Source organism: Megalobrama amblycephala, linkage group LG13 (assembly GCF_018812025.1).
Source record: "Megalobrama amblycephala isolate DHTTF-2021 linkage group LG13, ASM1881202v1, whole genome shotgun sequence".
NCBI classification, from domain to species: Eukaryota; Metazoa; Chordata; class Actinopteri; order Cypriniformes; family Xenocyprididae; genus Megalobrama; species Megalobrama amblycephala.
This window is the reverse complement of record NC_063056.1, coordinates 27,591,249-27,612,786: the sequence shown is the minus strand read 5'-3', so window position 1 is coordinate 27,612,786 and position 21,538 is coordinate 27,591,249. Positions and strand designations below refer to the sequence as shown.

The 21,538-nt window shown below is 38.2% G+C and overlaps 1 protein-coding gene across 1 annotated transcript in view; it reads right to left on the bottom strand.

The window, feature by feature from the left end:
* Positions 1-15,713: 15,713 nt before the first annotated feature.
* Positions 15,714-21,538, bottom strand: part of sema6e (sema domain, transmembrane domain (TM), and cytoplasmic domain, (semaphorin) 6E) — a gene marked incomplete at its 5' end in the record, with an annotated part of 62,478 nt that continues 56,653 nt past the window's right edge. Inside the window, one exon of the mRNA XM_048153125.1 lies at positions 15,714-19,750. Within this exon, the coding sequence (XP_048009082.1) occupies positions 18,474-19,750 (1,277 nt within the window). The remainder of the gene's footprint in view (positions 19,751-21,538) is intronic.

Below are 21,538 nucleotides of genomic sequence, written 5' to 3'. Positions count from 1 at the left end.
ATTTGATATGTCTGTGTGTACGTACACCCAGTCTCCATATCTTCAGCACTGTCAGTAGAAACACAGTCTGTACGAGTTCTATAAATGTAGGTGTATAAACTGGATATATTTAAACATTAGTGATAGATCAGCTGACTGACTGATTTATTTATTTACTGTGTGATTGATGGCTGTGGAGAAATAACTGTGACGCCAGGGTAATATCCAGCCCTGAATGGTGCAGAGAGGCTTCTCCATCACAGTGAATCAATGAGGTTTTTAAAAATACAGAATGTTTTGGATGCATGTGAGATGTAATAATGATCCACATAATCTTAAATAATAGGTAATGTTTGTGAAGGAATAAATAGTGTGTAAACCACTAGAGAAAGACAGGGTGGGACTATTATTGGTGATGTTATTATTATGAAGATAATAATTCATGACTATGATTCAGTGTTTTTTAGTCATCATGGTTTATTCAATGAAAGTTAACTAAATTGATAAGCTGTATGCCTATAATTTAGAATATATATATCACAGAATATATGATATTTTAGAGTATAATATATGAGTATAATATATTATTATATAAATAAATATGTATTATTGACAATCTGTAAAAGCCTCAGAGGACAATAATATGAGTGTTATGAATGAAACTGATACTATTGATTCTGATGATGAACATCATGAATACACACAGTCTGATCACTATAAATATTATGGGGGAGGGGGATCAATATCTCAATTATAAATGGGCAATAGTAAGTAGTTAAGCATATTGAAAAGTCTATTTATTATAAATAATTATAGATATTATACAAATTACTGCATGAAGTCCTATAACATTGTTTTACTGTACACTGTAAAAAAAAATTATCGAAATTTTAATGGTAAAAGCTAGACTAAAAATGCTAGGCTACTGTAAAAACCTGTTAATTGGCAAACAGTAAGTTTCCATACTATATACAGTGAATAACTGTAATAGATCTATCCTTATTTTTTCAGTAAAATACTGTTAAATTTACAGTTTTGGGAATTGAAAAAGATTATATCATTAAAATATAGTGAAAAAACTTAAATTGACATTCCAGAATTCTCTGCGTGACACAATTGATGTGTTTTTATAGAAATAACTCTGTTTATAACTATCTTTTTTTTTTTTTTCCTAATCATTTACATCGGGGTTTTATGTTACATCTAATGTTGTTAAATGAATGTTAAATAGCTACATTATTAATGTCACCATGATGGTGTTTAGTAAGCCTATTTGTGTGAATGACACTGTGCAATTTTTACATATTAGCATTGACGTCCTCAGCTTGTGGAAAAACTGCTTGTGATGACCTATGATTCATCATCTTTTTCATAACCACCTGTTTTTGGTGGTTCTCAGTGTATTATAAAAGTACAAAACAGGTAAAACCTAAAATGTCGCTACTGTATTTTTTAATGGTAGGCCTGGCAACCACAGCTGCCGTTTTTTTAACCGTAGAATCCACGTTATTTTCTTACAGTGTAATTTGACAGACCTTTTTTTATTTTTCGACATACAAAACTGTCCTATAACCTAGCTATCTAAAACACACAGCATATGCTGTATGTAGTTTTAGATAATAGATCGTTTTATTCTCAGATGGTTGATTTAAAAGTTGTTGTTTTTTCATTTAAAACCCATCACCTTTGAATAGGAATAAACTTTAATAACTTACCTGAGATTTACGTCTTCTAACCATATCTTATTTGACATGTTTAGACATAAACTTCAGTCAGAGAATTTCCAGTCAAAGAATGGCCATCTCAAAGCTCGGTCTATTCTCGTCTAAATATGTTGAAATAGCGCCACCTACCCGATGTCCGTTGTAGTTCACTTCACCTGAACTCATTGTTTCCTCCAAGGGGACACAGAGAACACCTAAACAATATATGGCTTATATGGCCTGGTTTCACAGGCATGGCTTATTTTAAGCCTGGAGAAGGCCTTAGTTATAGCAGCTTTTATAAACGTGCCTTATAAAAACATTCTGATTTGCATCTCTTGAGACAAAACAATGGCACTGACATATTTTAAGATATGTCAGTGCAAGTTGCTTTCAATTAAGACAGCTCAAACATGCAGTTTAGTCTAGGACTTGGCTTAAACCTTGTCTGTATGGCTGTGGTTGTCAACAAGTAAATTAATTACGATCTTCTACCTTCATTTTTAATAGGCTAATCAATCTGTAAGATTCATTCATGCTGGTAACAGATGGTGTGGAAACTGGTATTAAACTCACCAGAGGTCTGATACAACTAGATTAATGTGTCAAATCCAAAAATAAGAAGCTTTATAATGAAGCATGGAGAACATTACATGACTTTCCTATTCCTGATCGCTGGGTGGCAGTAGGGCACCACCTTTGGGTTCTTTTCCCCTCATTGTTTTATAAAAGTAGTTCTATAGATGGCGCTCGATATCTCTGGATTACTTCTGTGCCAGCGGCTTCCAAAGACAAAAGGAAAACAACTACATGAAAACACAAGCCTTTAAAACAGACTCAGATTTTATGTGAAGCCTATAGTTTGTTAAAAACAAGTATGCTGGCTACTGTAGTATAGGCTGTAGCCTATTTAGTCAGAATCATAGTAAATTGATTGTTTCGTAACTTTGGCATAGTGAATTAATTAAATGAAACCAAGCTTGTACTAGTTTTTTGACTTTATGCTAACAACAAACACACAATAACCATTCGGTTAAGGCTGAGTAAGGGTTCCACTGAGACAACAAGTAATCACTGACCACCATTAATTAAAATCCTCACATCTGCCCAATCAAAAACAACATGAATCCAGTAAGCTTTCAATCTTTGCTTTCTCTCTCTTCTTTGTTTTCAATTATGAACACTACTGCTGTACATCCTCAGCAGAAATATTACAGTAATGAAACATTTGACTGTTTCATTCCCATTTATTCTAATATGAATGCAAATGGTAGAAAAGCGTGGGTAGCTCGCAGATATTTGATCATATATTCCAAAGATTAATGATCTTATCGATCGTTATTATTCAGCTGAGAGTGCTGAATTAATGAGGTGTGAGGCATTCAATGTGGAATGCTAAAATGAAAACACAAGAAAGGAACATTTAACACCATAATGTGTTGCATTTAACGACCTACATTTATCGTTTCGTGCTGTAATGCACACAATATTTTTGTGGTTGCTTCTTCTTGTTGTCCATATCTCTTAGTCTTTTTAGCCACAGCCACAGCCAAGCATCCATGTGTGACACGCCTGCAGTGACCTTTGTTGGATTTCCTCTCAAGAGGGTGATGAAAGACAAAATAATTGCTTCTTTTCCAAATGTTTCTAGCTCAAACCTCTCTGATGCTTGACACTTGTGTTCATTGCAATCAACTGTCCTAAACACGTCTCCCTCACCATCAAAGCGCTGGATAAATGACGTGTTTATAGAGAACTCAAATACAGCTCTAGCTGAACAAAAGTGTGCAAGCCACTTTGAAATATTTTAGCTTCATTTCATCAGAGTGAAATCTTTTTAAAGAGGGAAGCGAGAAAGAAAGCGGCAGCCGAAAAGACGGGGAAATCATCTCCACGCTCTCGCGCTGACTGCGATGACCCTCAGGCCATTTTTTCTGTCTTCCATTTTGAGACAAGTGATTTAATTGAAAAAAAGAGGAAAGAAATGATACTTGTGGAAGATTGTGGTTCTGAGTCATTAACTGCGGGGAGGTGCACTGGTTAAGGGAACTAATTGAATGTCAGCATGAGCCATTGAGAAAGAGCTCAGGTGCAGTGTCAGCAAAACCAGGTGGGCGGGTGAGAGGGAAAAAGTTACAAAAATGAAGACAAGAAGGGTTTAATCTTATTACAGGAATAGTTTGCCCAAAAATCATTTACTCACCCTCATGGCATTCCTAACTTTATTTCTTACGTGTAACACAAAAGAATGTTCTTTGAAGAATGAACTCTTTTTATGCATGCAATAAAAGTCAACGGGGTCCAAGTACAGGTTTGGAACGGCATGAGGGTGAGTAAACGATGACAGAATGTTCATTTTTTGGGTGAACTATCCCTTTAAGTGTCTCAGTTCTTCTACATGTGTGCATTTATAACTGTTTCCAGTTCACAAAACTCTCTTTATGTTGGATCAAGTGCAGCTTCAAATGCAAGAACAATGTTTACAAGAGGAGGTGTGAACTCTTGCTCCCTCACACACCACATTATCTCATTCTGTCTGGACCTTCTTCCTTATTCACTGGAAATCCAGCCTGCATTGTCCACAGATACGGAAAGGGAGTCTCAGAGCAGTATCTTCTCTGCTTTATGTCTTCCCTGCGCTATGTTTTTTGGCGCTCTTCCACCATTACACACGCACAGCAGGAAGATAACTCTTCTCCAGATGCTACCCATCTTTCACTGATAGTCGCAATTCATATTCAAGAATACGCAACCAGATTGTTCCATTTTTAGCCTGTTAGAATTTCAAGCTAATTGGGTGCAAAAGCAAAATCACCCTAGAAAGTCTCATGCTGCTTCTGGATTACTTCAGTCTGTGGAGTCTAGGCACCTAGTTGTTTTTCAAAGTCTCCTCAACAGGGCCCGCCTCAGGGACCACCGCACTGCAGACCGCCTCTAAAAGCCTGTGATAGGAACATTCAATCTGTCTGCTCTCGTTTCATCAGATCACTCTTTTTTATTTCCATCCCCTTCCTCCAGTCTGAGCTTTAATGGGAATGAGGAGAGAGGCAAACAGTGATTACAGGTATCAGGAGTTAAAGCCGGATCTGGGGTATGAGATAGGACCCTGCGAGAACCAACAACAACTTGGCACAGAGGCCATTAGTCACTGCTTGTTTGGACTCTGAACTGATACTGTTCTTTTTTTTTTTTTTTTTTTTTTTTTTTTTTTTAAATCCAATTTATCTTTCTAAGCACTTTTTAAATACATCTCACCATCAGTCAATACAGTAGGGAGGAGTGGGGTTAAGATGTGTCAGTGGGTAAGTTCTGTCACCCCTTTAATTATTATGACTTCATCAAATACAGGTCTGTGATGGAGTGATAAACATGTTTTATGCTTTTATGATGTCAAAGCAAACTTGCTAATGTATAAAAATGTCTGTTTATGAATTCTGGAAGAAAAAAAAAAAAAAAAAAAAAAAAAAAAATATATATATATATATATATATATATATATATATATATATATACACATACATACAGTACTGTGCAAAAGTCTTAGGCCACCATTAGATGTTGTTTTAGCAAGGGTTTAATGATCATATATAATTATTTCTCATTCTCTTTATTAGAATATAACCAGAAAATACAGAAAAAAGAGAAGACTTCTATAGGCTAAAGTGGCAAGTATTTGGTGACCTCCCCTTACACTTGAGCAATAGCAGGAACAGGCTCTCTTAAACCTAAATGGAATGGAAAAGGACAGAAATTGAAAACTTTCAAAATATGATGAGAAGTTTCTCAGAGATTCTTCTTTGAAAAACTGGAAGAAGTCCAGAAGGTCACATATACAAATACTAAATTTTTGCTTAAAGAAACCATTTTGTTCTGATTTTTCTGTGTATATTTCCTGTATTTTCTGTTTGTATTGTAATACAGACCAAAAAATAAATAAGGATGGTCATTAAAACTTTGCTAAAACAACAAAGCTGGTGGTGACCTAAGACTTTTACACAGTACTATATATGTATATATATATAGCCTATACTTGCCAGCCACTTTATTAGGTACACCTGTTCAACTGCTCATTAATGCAAATATCTAATCAGCATGGCAGCAACTCAGCTCACAATGCATGTAGGCATGTAAACATGGTCAAGACATCTGCTGAGGTTCAAACTGAGCATCAGAATGTGGAACAAAGTTGATTTAAGTGACTTTGAATGTGGCATGGTTGTTGGTGCCTGATGGGAATGGTCTTAGTATTTCAGAAACTGCTGATCTACTGGGATTTTCACACACAACCATCTCTAGGGTTTACAGAGAACGGTCAGAAAAAGAGAAAATATCCATTGAGTGGCAGATCTGTGGGTGAAAATGCCTTGATGCCAGAGAAGAATAGCCAGTTCAAGCTAATAGAAAGGCAACATTAACTCAAATAACCACTTGTTACAACTGAAGTCTGCATAAGAACCTTTCTGAATGCACAACACATTGAAACTTGAAGCAGATGGGCTACAGCAGCAGAAGACACACCGGTGCTACTCCTGTCAGCTAAGAACAGGAATCTGAGGCTACAATTCACACAGGACAGTAAAAGATTGGAAAAATGTTGGTGATGTAATGGTGTGGAGGATATTTTCTTGGCATACTTTTGGCCCCTTAGTACCAGTTGTGCATCATTGAAATACCACAGCCTACCTGAGTATTATTGCTGAGTGACCATGTCCATTTATGACCACAGTGTACCCATCTTCTAATGGCTACTTCCAGCAGGTTAACTCACTATGTCACAAAGTTCAAATCATCTCAAACTGGTTTCTTGAACATGGCATTGAGTTTACTTTTCTTCATGGCCTCCACAGTTACAGATCTCAATCCAATAGAGCACCTTTGGGTCATTCGCTTCATGGATGTGCAGCCGACAAATCTGCAGGAACTGCGTGATGCTGTCATGTCAGTTTGGACCAAAATCTCTGAGGAATGTTTCCAGCACCTTGTTGAATCTATGGCATGAAGAATTAAGGCAGTTCTGAAGGCAAAAGGGGTTCAACCCGGTTCTAGCAAGAGTGTATAAATAAGACATTGTGCCTTCATAAATAGTTTTTTTTCTTGTTTATGTTCATACTTTTATTCACAGTGTAAATCATTCACATATTTCACAATTATTCAACACCTTGACATGACACATCTTACCCCCTAATGTGGGGCAAATTGTGTCTCTGGACCACTTTTTTTTCTGTTATGGACACTTTCAGTTGATAAACAACCTGAAACATGATTATTAGGAATATTAGTGTAAAAACTTACCCAACTCTCCCAAATAATCAAAAATGTGTATTATTAAACAAAAAAAATATCACCGGCACCAGGTGACAGAACAGATGTCCTGTGACAGCTGGTGATGTACGTGTGCCCTGCAGAAGTTATTTAGATGGTCTGGTGCTTTGACGGATGCCAGTCTATAGCAAGCTGTGAGTGTGTGTGTTAGTTGGGATGGGGGTCATGCTTTGTAGGTTAATTAGGAGTGGGTAGAGAGACGAAGAATGTGTATATATGCGTGTGTGGGCTGAGTTTATGTGGCTAATTAGGCTGGGAATCATTCAAGCTTCTGGGGGACAGATGCAGGGTGTACATGGTGAGCAGGTTGGGGCAAGTAGACTGCCAATTTAGTGTGAGATGGTCAGGGAGAGTATATTTATATATGTGTGCGTGTGTGTTAGAGTGACCGGCAGTGGCAGGTGTGTTACTGTGGCTCTATGTAAAAGTGCTGAGTAAAGGCATCAGGGCACCAGAGAAAACTGGTTGAAACCAGTCCTGGCTGTAATAGGGGTTGTGCCATGGCTGTCTGGCATTCTGGACATGCCGGAGATAGCACATAATTCTCCACTGACCTAACAGTTACTGTACTACTGCTCGGGACTTCCCCATTCAACACACACACATGTGTTGGCTTCACTATATTAGTAAGGACATCTCATAGATGTGATGGTTTTTATACAGAGGTGATGGTATTTGCTGACCCCTAAACCCTTAAAATAATCAAGCTGATAATGATATTTATGTTATGGTTCATAACCGATAATTATTACAAATACTATTTTGAAATATGAATAAATTAAAAGTAGAACTCTAAAATCACTTGTGAATTCAGGCATTACAACATTATAATGTAATGTATGATAAATTATACTCATTTTAAGATTCGCTAGAGATTACATTTAACAGTGTTATTAAATGATTAGTGTTTTTAAAGATTTGCCCTTACGGCGTGTCTGTTTACACTAAGTGCAAATAGCGTCCCTTGTTGGCAAACGCTATTTACACTAGCTCCGCCCACCGATGTCTGGTTAGGCCACTCACAAGTTTTAAAAAAGATGCACAGAATTCAACGTCTTCAGTGGTGCAGTAGTATAGTGAGTAAGGCTCGCAGACCTGGCTTTCCAGACCTGGAATCCACCTTTTGTCGCGCTCGCAATAAGGCAGCATCCATTTAATAATTTTAATCATTTACACTCTATGATTTTATTGCATCCTGTTAATGTACAAAAATACTAAGGTGCAAACAGTATCTGCCAAAATAAATTATAGATAGCATCTAATTACTATTTACTCTTATTGCAAAGAACTCATACTTTTACATGGTGTAAAGAGAATCTATCTTTCACCTAGTGTAAATAGCATATCGCTAAGAAAATGCTGCTAATGTCACTTAGTCTAACTTAGAATATATTGCTATTTGCACTTAGTGCAAATAGCCGCTGCCTTAACTTTAAGGGAGCATTAGATGACAGCAAAGGTAATCTAAATGTAAAAATAAAGGAAATTTGCATGATTAAATATCCAATATGGACTGACACTGATTAATTTAAAAAAAATCTAATAAGGGAAATAGCTACTATAGTACAGTACAGATATACAGTGCATCATTTGTTTCGAATGTTCTCATAAGTTCGTTTTTAAAGGGATAGTTCACCCAAAAATGAAAATTTGATGTTTATCTGCTTACCCCCAGGGCATCCAAGATGTAGGTGACTTTGTTTCTTCAGTAGAACACAAATGATGATTTTTAACTCCAACCGTTGATGTCTGTCAGTCAAATAATGCGAGTCAATGGCCACACAATCTGTAAGAGTCAATAAACATGCACAGACAAATCCAAATTAAACCCTGCGGCTCGTGACGGCACATTGATGTCCTAAGACACGAAACGATCGGTTTGTGCGAGAAAGCGAACAGTATTTATATCATTTTTTACCTCTAATACACCACTATGTCCAACTGCGTTCAGCAATCGCTTGGTGATGTCTGATCGCGCTCTGACAGCGGCAGTGATGTCTAGCTCTCATTGAAGTATATGCGCGAGACATCACTGCCGCTGTCAGAGCGCGATTAGACCTCACCAAGCGATTGCTGAACGAAGTTGGCCATAGTGGTGTATTAGAGTTAAAAAATGATATAAATACTGTTCGGTTTCCCGCACAAACCGATCGTTTCGTGTCTTAGGACATCAATGTGTCGTCACGAGCCGCAGGGTTTAACGTAATTTGGATTTGTCTGTGCGTGTTTATTGACTCTTACAGATTGTGTGACCATTGACTTGCATTATTTGACTGACAGACATCAACGGTTGGAGTTAAAAATCATCATTTGTGTTCTACTGAAGAAACAAAAAAGTCACCTACATCTTGGATGCTCTGGGGGTAAGCAGATAAACATCAAATTTTCATTTTTGGGTGAACTATCCCTTTAATGTTTCACTATATCGACATTTCATTTTCCCTCACAAGTATAGCCAAATGGATCATATGTTCAGGGCAATGATAGAGCCAGATTAAAGACAGTGATATTTACAGTTCATCAGAAACTGTATTTTTTTTCCAGAAACTTTTCTGGTATTTAACCCAGAAATATAACTGAAAGCTGTAAAGTTAACTTTTTTTTATCCATAATGATTTAGGACTAGAATAACTCAACTGTATCCGATTCTGATTTTAATGTGATTTACACAGGTAGAACACGTTCCCGGATCAGCGTCCTTGTTGGTTCTGTCAATCAGATTTACAGTTAGAAGCTTCAAAAACTTTAATATCAATCCAACATTTCCCTTTGCTGTTACGGGCAGGTTATGGCTATAGATCACCATTTGGCTTATAATCGTTTAATAGAAATGTTGTTTAAGGATCTGTAAAGAATCCTTAAAAAAATTGGTCTACTTGGCTATTATGTGCAACTCTTCTAGTCACTGGAATCCCTTAGTTCTGGTCGAGATCCATCTGGCTTTCAGAGAGAGACTCAGAATCACTGAGCATCACTGTGGAGATGCTAGAGGTGTGTTATAGAGGGCAAAGAAAAGCATTTGTTGATTTTAAAAAGGCTTCCCTCAGCCATGTTTGGTCTGTAAGTCTATGGAAGAGGACATAGTGGGACAAGATTACCATGACAACAGGAAGAGAATATGCTGTAGTGCTCCATTTTTGGGGAACATCCACTCATGAGGTTATTTACTCTGTCAAATGCATATGTAATTGATCGTCATTCAGAATAAACCAGAAGACGTGATGACTCTTTTAACTCAAACTATTAAAATATAAATGAGACAAACATCCAGCAGTGAACAGAATCTTATAACACCATATTTTAACTGCAATTCTGAAGAGCCATTTACACAGCAAGGACACAGTCCACTGGCTGTCTGTCTCCTAGTACACTCATGGAGCCATGTGGTTCTTTTTAGTTTATGGTTCGTATAAATGTATCCAAATGCTGTGTGGTTTGCGGTGCTGCAACATGTAAAAGTTTCTCTGAGAAGGGAAGCCAGACCGAGAATCTGCTAAAACATTCAGGGATGATACAGATGCTTACAACTTTGCATTAAAGATAAGTTTGAACACAGACCAGTGCTGTGTATTTTACACTTCTAGAACAGTGCAATTCAACAAACCATAATCGCACATAGTTAGGATATCAAAATAATAGGATAATTTGATATTCATAACAACAGAAGTGTGATAACGCTTTTATACAATAGTTTAACAAAGTATTGAGTGTTGCAGTTTTGCAGATTACCATTGCTCTGCAAGTCAAAGCAGATCTGTGGCGCGTCTCCGAGCAACACACCGTAGTTGTTCCTTCCTGAATGAATCAATGTTTTAAATTATTAGTAAATATTGAGTAAAGAGATTCATTAACTCACTCATAACTCCTTTTGTTCCCAACTAAAATCAGTATTGTTGAATAGGGGTGTAATGGTTCAAATTACTTACGGTTTGGTTTGTATCACAGTTTTAGGATCACGGTTTCAGGCATTTTCAGGTACAGAAATTGAATAAAGAAACAAATGTAAAATAACATTGCATATAATCTTCACTGTATGAATTAAATAGAGATTAATTTATCCCCATTGGTTGAAATCACATTCGGTTTAGATCTCGTTCCAGTTTAAATCCCTAAACCTAACCCTACCCATAACTTATTCCTAAAATCTGTGTGTAAATAACACTTATGTAGAAGCACCTAACTCAAGTTGTAATCCTAAACTTGACATAAACTGTAAATTTTCCCCTCAAATCTGATTGGTTGATTGGAATGTTGTTCCAGGATCAACAAAGATGTTGAACATGTTGTACTTGGTGAAATCACGTTCACCGTAAAGGATGGGTCAAATTGGAGCATACAGCACTCGTCATTTTTTTTTTTTTTTTGACCATCACTGTTGTAACATATTGGGAAGCCAGAATGTTCCCAGGCAGGAGATTTATATGCTGCAAATAGTAGTGGCTCTATCAGTGGCTTGTATCCTTCTCTTGCCTTTCTGAACTGCAACAACAACAGTTGATTGGACAGCTACACTCACGTGAAACGCATGCGGAGCGTATCCATCGGCAGAAACATGCTGTCTGAAATCAAATTCTTCTCTAAAGCTGGGTGCACACTGTGCGATTTATAATAGTCCTTTACGATTGTTGCTTGTCAGACTGTATGAACATGATCCTCATGTCACACTGTGGGATCTCAGCTGTCCTATATATCAGACTCTACGACAGTCAAGACGCGTTAAAAACGGACACGTGCTTGAAAACTTGTCTGGAGTTTTACATTATCAACCCACACACATTCGGTGACAGTGAGCTCCATTACACACGGGACTGAAATGGTGGCTAACAAAGACATCTCTAGAGTTAATTTTGATCACGGCTTATCTTGAAAAACGAAGACAATTTGAGGTTTGTTTTTGGGAGAAGTCACACTGCAGAAACTGTGCGCCAAAACTTCTGACACTGCCAGAATTTCGTCGGAGATAAAATTTGATCACAACGGTCATTAATTGGCTGTCGGTGAACATCTCAATCTAGCGATCAATCAAAGACTACAGATTTTTGCCTAGGATTTAGGATTCTCAAAATTTGTCTCAGACGGCCAAAATCACACAGTGTGCACCCGTCTTAAATGATGTTTTATTAACAAAGTTCGGGAGGAGCAAAGTTCAAATAATCTGACTAATCATTAAGTCATTTCAGCCAGTTGTCAACAATCAGTAATCAACAGCATGAGTGAAGGCCTATATAAACACAGTCAACACAGTCGATTCCTCAACAGTTTTTTCAGCATCCCTCCACCACCCCGTCTCCTCACACTCGCCTTGTTACTTTTCTAACCAGAAATATGGGGGGAGTACCCTGGGTTCGGGCCAGGAACCCTGGGTTCCTCGGATAGCACGCCAAATATGCATACTATTACGCATACTATTTACTATGATTATTTGTAAGTGTGAACTTGTGAATATATAGTATGCGAAAAACACTATGCAAACATAGTATGTCTGAATACACATTATTCGAAAAACAGTAGGTAAAAAGTCTCCGGATGACCTACTACTTCCACCGAGATTCTGAAGTGAAGACACTTTACTATCCTATGAAGCTACGGGAGGGGATTTATGAATGGAACTGATGCTGTAGGGCAGTGGCATAACTTTGTTTTAAAAAGTGGGTGGGACAGGAATGTGTGTGGTGGTGGTGGTGGAGGGATGTATTGTATTTGTATCATTACAATAATAAATACACAAAATGTATTGACATAGACCTCATGTTTAATATGATAGTTTCTTCCTTACATCTACTATAATACAATATATTGTTAGTCTCGAGAGTATTTACATTAGCCAATAAACATGTGGATCCGCAGTTAATATTAGATTGTCTTGATGGACTGTGGGTAGAACTTTTGTTCAGCGTGCCAGAGGTTCTGTGTAATTTTGTGTCATTTTTATTTCTCATTAAAACCAAAGATGTTCATCAGTGATTGTATATCAAGAGCAGGGACACGTTTATGTGCATTTTGTTTTGTGATTTCACCGGAACGAATAGAGTTTCTGGCCGCAAGAGCATTAAGCCATAGATTGAAGCACCCGTCCGTGTGAAGACTTCGATTTTATTATTTTTCTTTTTTTACTGAGAACCATTACACCCCTATTGTTGAACGAATCAGTTGATTAAATGAATGAATGACCCACTCATATAGAATGCATGTTCGATCATTGCAAGACAGCGATTAGAGATCAGACGGCTCCATACCTCCAGTCGCTCTCGGGGTACTTAGATGTCATACACCGATCGGCCTGTGCAGCGCTGCTTCAAGTCAAAGACACCTTACTAGTTACTTTACTGAACGAATCAAAGGTTTTGAACAAATCAGTTGAGTGATTCAATACAATGTTGCTTGTAGTTGTATAACATGAATTGATAACCTTATATAGAACATAAGTGAAGGTGAACATTAAAAAAACTCAGTTTGAGGAAACACAGATGGGTCTGTTTAATATCTAACATCACGTGGAAGACCTCAGCAAAAAATATATTTCCTGACTAAAATAGCAAGTTCAATTTCATAAAGCTACCGCTGGAGTAGGCTATTTTTAATGTTTTTCATTTACAGTAAATACTATCTATCAACATGAATGATACAACCAATATTCTCAGCAGAAAACAATAAAAAACAATAAATGGGAGGCATATTAATATCAGAACCATCCATCTCTTTGTAATAAAAAATAATGCAAACGAAGGAGTGTAGCACTGTATATTTATGCCAAACACGGCAGCAATATCATAACCATGACTATCAGCTAATCTTTCAAGATGATCTCAAAGATATTAGAAACAGACCCAAAAGTAAAAGAAAGCATACTGAGAAAGAGAAGGGAAGATAAAAAACTCTTTAAAAAAAGAGATATGAAACATTCTGAGCACAACGGGGATTTACTAATTTACTTTTTCCTTGAATTAAGATACCAGAAATGTCAGAAATGAAGCAAAAATGTAGTAAATTCCTGTTTTTATTTTTTAACACCTGATTTTGTTTTTAATATATTCTATCTATTTTATGTTCTAGGCACATATCACATAAAATATGTTGATGCCGAGTTAATTTTATGGGTAAGAGGTAATAAATTCTCAGTCCAATTATTCAGATTGAGAAATTAAGTTAATGAATTTATTAATTTATGTATTTGACAAAAATATGACACATTAAATTAGCTGAAGAACATATTGGGAAAATATATTAAAAAAATACACCTGGCATATATTAGAGAATTTAATTTCTGACACTGATACCAACACTAATCAATACCAGAAAAGCCTCCACACTCCACAAGGGGCAAAATAATGTTATCCATCCACAGCTAAATAGTGCCCCATTTTACACAATGAGCCTATGAGTACACACACATACAGAGAATCACACAATCATATGTAGTCAGCAGAGTTGCATGTCGCAATGTCAGCAGTGTCTATTGTCATACACGGTTCTGTATACATCCTTTCAGCTGTGTTATTGTGAAACACAAAAAAACAGATGCTGACAAACAAACTCAAGGAGCCAAATATATCACTATTCACTACAAACCACTACAGCATTTTCACAAAAACCTTTCAAGGTAGAGTGAACAGCAGATGTTGAGAAGGTTTAGGGTCATTGCTAAAATTCAAAGGGCACAACATTTTTTGTGTGGTCCTGTTCTCCTTCAGATCCAATGAGCAGAATATAGCGGTTCTCCTCCCATTATGATGAAATTCTACATATTGAACAACAAAATGCATGCGATTTTATCTACAGAAACATGCGGTTGCTCCTGACAGTTCTAAGATGAAATCCGTTCATTCCATCTCCCAGAATACATTTCTCTAATGCCCTCTCACTCTGAGCTCTGACAACCAGCCAGAGAAACAGAGCCAATGAAAGTGAAAGAGGGCTAAAGTGATGGAGGAAAAACCAGGAGACGTGAAAGTGTATTCTGGTGTGAATTTGATGATTCTCATGGGGGTGATATCAGGTAGTAGCGCTCTTGATGACACCTGATGAGTACTGAACTAAGAACTGTGGGTAATAACTGAGACTGTTCAGCTCCACCTGTCAGACAACCTGCAGTTAGTGTGTCCGCTGCCTGAATCCAGAGCCACTTATCTGCACCTGAGTCTTTATGGATAGAAAGAGGGCAAGTGAACACCACATAGAGCAGTATGATAGAAAATCATAACTTATTGCAAAATTACCTAACACTACATAAATCCATGGATAAATAAAGTCTGGTATGGGATGTTGAGTGTTTTTCCATTCCCAAGTAACTGAGGGAAACTGATCAGATTCTGCCTTGCTTTCATTGGCTGGATGGGAATGAGCAGTCTCTTTTAATATATATTCACCTTCAAATCAAGGGCCAAGAGGAGCTAATTGGCTATTAGATTAGTCATGTTTGGCGCTTGAGCTGTACGGCAAACATCATCCGTTGCATTCTTGTAGTACAGCAGGGGTTGGCAAACAATGCCTGAAACAGCTGTGTTTTACATCATGAGACCCCTGGCTCTCCTTGACTACACCCAAACATGATTATTTACTTATTTTGTGGCAAAAAAATAATCATTAAAAAACTGATTTTGAAGGAAAATTTAACAAGCCTTCTAAAAAGTGGAAGCCATCATGGAGTGTGCATGTCGAACAATAAGAAAAAAGCATGTAAGACCAAACCACACAATCATTAAAACAATGTGCATGTTATGATCTCTCATTTATTTCTGTTATAAGGAAAATACAACAGTATTCCATAAAAGCAGAGGTGGAGAATCCATGGGGCTTTGCCCAATAGTAATCATAACAGAGCACTGAATCCTGGGAAACTCCAGGACTGTATTTACACTGTGCAATAACAGAAACCTCAATGGTTAAAGCAGATAAAACAGACACACGCAGTTCCCTTTCCATCATAATATCTATAGAAATTCAAAGAAACTACTCCAGTCTCTTTCCACTCAGTCTACTCGCGCCGGTTTTCCGTCGAGTATGATGCAGGGATTCAATCCTCAGTCCATTTTCCACCTGGGATGCATATGATGCGGTAGCCATCTATTAAAATGTGACATTGCATTTGGTTTTGTGAGGGGCAACAGAGCACATAGTTACAGGCAGCCAACTTGAAAGGTTCATTCAAGTGTACATGATAAAAAAAACTGTATTTCAGACCAGCACCAAGAATTTATGCAAAAGCAGACACATCACAGAATAAGATGATGAAGATGACTTTGAGGAGAGGAACTGTTCTGAGTTACTCTGCCAGACTGAAGTACTGAGAAAAAGCAAAAGGAGGTTTGTGTTTGAACTACAGCCAACTGATATGGTCTCCTCATGAAGCACACACACGCAGAAGTCTCTCCTCCAAACAGAGTGCAAAGCCTAAGAAGTCTCACTCTCGCCATTAAACGTAAGATCTGAATGCTGCATTGTAAAAGTTCATCTTACATCTTACTTCATACATCTCAGAACAAACCCATCAGTTCTGTGAGGGCAGGGGTTTCTTAAACTGGTGTTGAGTTAAACAAGAAGAAAAGAAAGAAAACATGAAAGAGACAGACAGACAGAAAGAGAGATGGGTGGACAGACAGACAAATAGATAGAGCGATGGATAAATAAAAATGCAACGATAGAACGGTGGAACATCAGAACATTGGAACAAATAGATAGAATGATAGATAGATAGAACGATAGAACGATAGAACGATAGATAGATAGATAGATAGAACGATAGATAGAACGATAGAACGATAGATAGATAGATAGATAGATAGATAGATAGATAGATAGATAGATAGATAGATAGATAGATAGATAGATAGATAGATAGATAGATAGATCTCTTTGGAGGGAAAACTATGTAGATGCTGATCCAAATGCAAAAGCCTCACACAGCCTGGGGATATCAAAAGTATCTAGAAATATATATCTACAATAGTTATGACACATACAGACAACCAAGCTTAAAAAAAATACAAATGTTAAAAATAAAAAGATAAATGACGGCCTCTTTGCCCTTTTCTTATGTCCCCTCTCCCACTCTGCCGCCAACCCCCCATAACACATCATATTAAATAAGGCACAAATTTACACAATTAAAATTTGGCTAGTTATTGTTCATCTATTTACACAAACAGTTTTAGTGTTAATATTGATACATTGTTTGTTTTAACATAATATAGGAATAACTCAGGACAAAAGTAAGAAATAATTTTGTTCTCGACTTGCGGTGTCCTAGCCAGGTGTGACCAGTTTCAGTGTGTCAAACCGCTTCATTGCGCGACACATTTAGAGCCAATCAGCAGGTATTTGATGTTTAAAACACCGCTAAATGGAGCAGAAGTATAGACCAGTCAGATTTCACTGTGGGTGGGGCTATATATAATAGAAAACAGCAAGTGGTCAGGGTTGGACTCAAGATTTATATAGTAGAGATAGCTTTAATCACTTTATCACACCTGGTTAGGACAGTGTTCAATGATTCCACTGTAGAAGATTGAAAAAATTTGATTCACTTTCACAGATTAACTGATTTTAACAGAGGAGACAGAGGGTAAATACTGGAGCACCTCACACTGATTCTGCAGCGTATAGACAAAGAATACATTCCTCTTAGGTATATACATACATCTCCTTCATAACACTAAGGCCGATTGATCTCACTGGGAACAAAGCATTTTGATGTAACTGTTTCTCTAGCCACATTTAATCATCTGAATTTTAACTTTATTGAGTTTGAGATGTCTAGCTGCATTACACTGGAGTGGACAGGATGGGGTGAATATTATTGCTTATGGTTTTTACAGAGATCTCTTTCAGGTTGTGTGGGCATTTCACAGCACATCTGCTTTCAAAATAAGGCGAAGGAACTTGTTGAGGGGGCTAAACCATTTCAGTAATCTACATACATACACTGGGTATGTATATGTACATACACACACATACATATATATTTTTATATATATATATATATACACACACACACACACACGCACACACACATGCATATATACACATTTCTAATTGGGATCAGCACAGTTCATCAACTCTACATCAACAGAATAGTTAAGCCAAAGCAAGAAATATCAGAATATCAAACAAGGTGTTTACACTTGTTCGGATAAAAGTTCAGGTCCGGAGTTTAGGATCAGTGACACCTGTCTAGACAGTCCAAAGTAACACCGTAAAGCCACACACTTATCACTGTGGCAGCCTAAATCTATGTGGACTCTTGTTACTCCTCCCCTCCTAATGGCCAATAGCTGAGCAATACCAATATGGTACAAATATATTCATGAAACAGAGAAAAACAGGTCATAGTTCAAATGTAAAGTCGACAACACTGGCAGCCAATCTTTCACCCATAAAGGCAAGTTTTTTTGTCCAGTCTTTCAATTGTTCTTAATTTTGAGAGGTCACGTAGCCTTTTACGAAAAACCACAGGCTTTTCTTCTCCATTGTTCAGTAGTTGAACTTCCCTGCCTGGTTGACGGGCGAGCTAGCAGGGATGAACAGTGGTTTGGGTGGGACGTCAGGCTTGAGCGAAGCTGTCCGACGGACAATAGCTCCACGGTGGACTTCTGGCTGCTCGCTGTAGCTATGCTGGCGAGTTAGGTATCCGTTAGGGATGAGCGGGTGCCGTACATCACAACCTGAACTGCTGCCGTTAGAGTTCATTCGGGAGAGCAGAAGGGGCTGATGAGGGCTGCGCTGGTTGAAGCTGTGCTGCCGTGGCACCACGCCCCCGCTGGGCATCTTGGGGGTGGTTATCAAAGAGTGACGTTGTGACGGATGACGGGACACTCTCTCTAAGGTGGACTGATGATGGGGAGGAATCTCTGGTGGGACGTCCATGCGGCGAGTGAGACTGTCCCGAGGAAGCGTGGAGGAACTGTAGTACGGCGCAGACTCTGTTTCTGGGATATGTGGCTGTACACGATTTGCGAACGCCATCTGACCGGCGTTAGCTGACATGGAAGAGGTGAGTACAGTGGGACTCTTGCCCGTGGCCACGTTGATTTCGTGAATGTGTTTCAGAAGCTCATCGAGCGAAGTGACGTCCACAATCTTGTGAGGGTAGCAGTGATACGGCTGGCTTACCACACGCTCTGCGTTGTGGACTTTGCGTTCCTCCATGTGTGCAGAGCCGCCTAGTACCTGTCCGTTGGTCAGTCCTTGGGAGAAGGGGAAAATCTGATGCTGCATCCCAGTGGTTGGCCGAGATGCTCCCATGTTATGGGACTTGGGTTCTTTAGCATTATTGCAGTTTTGATTCTTCTCCCACTGGTTCTTAAAGGCCTTCATACTCTTGATTGGGAGCTCTGGCGTTGAATCAGGAGTGGGAAGGCCGGAGAGCTCAGCAGAGTGGTGATGATGTGGGTGAATGAGCTCTGTCATGGCAGCATGGTGGGCATTCCTGCGATGTGCCTGCTCTTTTCCATTAGCAAAGAAAGAGTTGTAGAGTTTGGGTGAGGATACCTCCAGCTTGTCATCCTTGCTTTGGCTCTCTAGCAAGCCGTTTAGCTTGGCTAGGCTGCGCAGGGATAGAGCATGTGGGATCGGTGCTTCTGGATCTTTCGACAGCCTCTTGGTCTTGTTAACGTTGTGGTTGCAGTAACAGGAAACGAGGAATCCGGAGAGGAAAGCTCCCAGGACAAACGCCACCAGTACACATGCAATGAGCAGAGTGTAGTGAACACTGTGGTTGGACTTATCTACCTCAGGGGGTCGGCGCACTCCTGCAGAGAGGGGAAGAGAGCAAGATGAGTGCACTGTAAAGACACAGCGAGGTGCCAGTGAGGTTAGCTTTTAACAGTGAGCGAGACTGCAGAGTTCTTAGTAGACTTCTATTCATGTTAGAAACTGCTGACAAACAAAGCAGAGCGCTGGCTGAGCGGGCTGTTCTGAATCAATCTGCAAATGCTCATTGGTTCAACATCAAATAATGCGAGAGCCTCAAGAACAATTGCTAATGGTCTTGGAGGGAGCTAAGTGGTTCTCTCATTAGCCACAGTCTCAAGAGCAGCAGCGCTATGTGCTTGACTCACAGCTGATTGTGCTGTTCTACACTGAGCTGCATATGGCGTTAAGGTGGTGCGAAAATGACATGGAGATGTTTTCAGTGACTACAAATTAAAATGAATGCACAGACCACCTTACGGTCTTAATGAGCTGAGGGTAGAGGTGATTTTGCTAACATGTGCACGCTCAGATAATTAGTAACTCCCACTGCCATCTGCACAGTCAGCCTTCCTTGTTTTTCTCCTTTTTCTGTATTTCTTTCTGTTTCTTCTTATTTATAAGAGCGCCAGTAAATGGAAAAATATGCTGTTAGAGATATTTTACATAGAGAGATATTTTACACTGAGCTGTAAGCTGCTTTGGTAAAAAAAAGTGTCTGCTAGGAACCTAAATATTATGTCTTAATTTTAATATAACCTCAAAAACCCTGTGAAATAACTTAAAGAGCACATATTCCTTTACAGTGTTGATGTGTTACCTATTGAAACTGAAAGTTTGGGTGGGACATAAATTGTGACACATCATGAAAGTGAAGAGAGGTGAAAGCAAGATAGATAGATGAAAATAAAGAAATAAACTATTGCTGCATCCGAAATCGCATACTGTCTGTGTAGGTAGGTGCTACAATTGCATTTGAACTTACTTACCAGTATTAAGTATGTTCTATATAGTATGAATGAAATTCTGATGTACTACATCCATCATGTTGTTACTGTCACGTGACCTACCAGCATCAGTTGCGTTGCTTCACTGCCATTCATAAATCCTCTCCCATGGCCTCATGTTATAGTCTATGAATGCACACTTCAGAATCTCGCCGGAAGTAGTAGACTTTTCGCCTACTGTTTTCGAATACTATGCATTCAGACATACTATTGTGTTGGCGTACAGTTTTTTACATATTATATAGCAGGGAAGTATTTGATTTCAAATGCAGTGTATGATTTGCTAAAGATTTGCTAATTGTGACTGGCTAATCAAAGATAACTTACAGGAACTTAAAGCCACAGGAGTCTTATTTTGAATTACAATTTTTTTTTTATTTTATTAAAAAGATATTCATAAGTGTGGGAACACTTTGCAAAATGGCAAGCAAATTTAATACAGCTTTATCTTATCAAATGAAAATGTTTTAAAGCCCCCTGTAGTCAATAATTTTATCCCTCAAAACTCATCTTTGATCACCAAAATGACATATTCTTCAAATTTCTTCAACCCATAAAATAGCTTGAATGGAACTCTTCACCCTTGTTTCATTCAGTATACACGGATCAATAAATATGCATATTAGCCCCGCCTCCACTCAATCACACAAGCTCAGAATACCTGATTCACTTTGTTAAATTTACTTTAGTAAATTCTGCACAATGACAAGTGGAAATACTGGTTTAATTCAGCCATTTATATTTGAACCAGAAACTGATTCAGAAGAAGAAGTGGAAGAGTGAATTATACAGGCTCGTCTACAAGTCGATGTATCAGAATGGTAATGCGTTTTATGTATC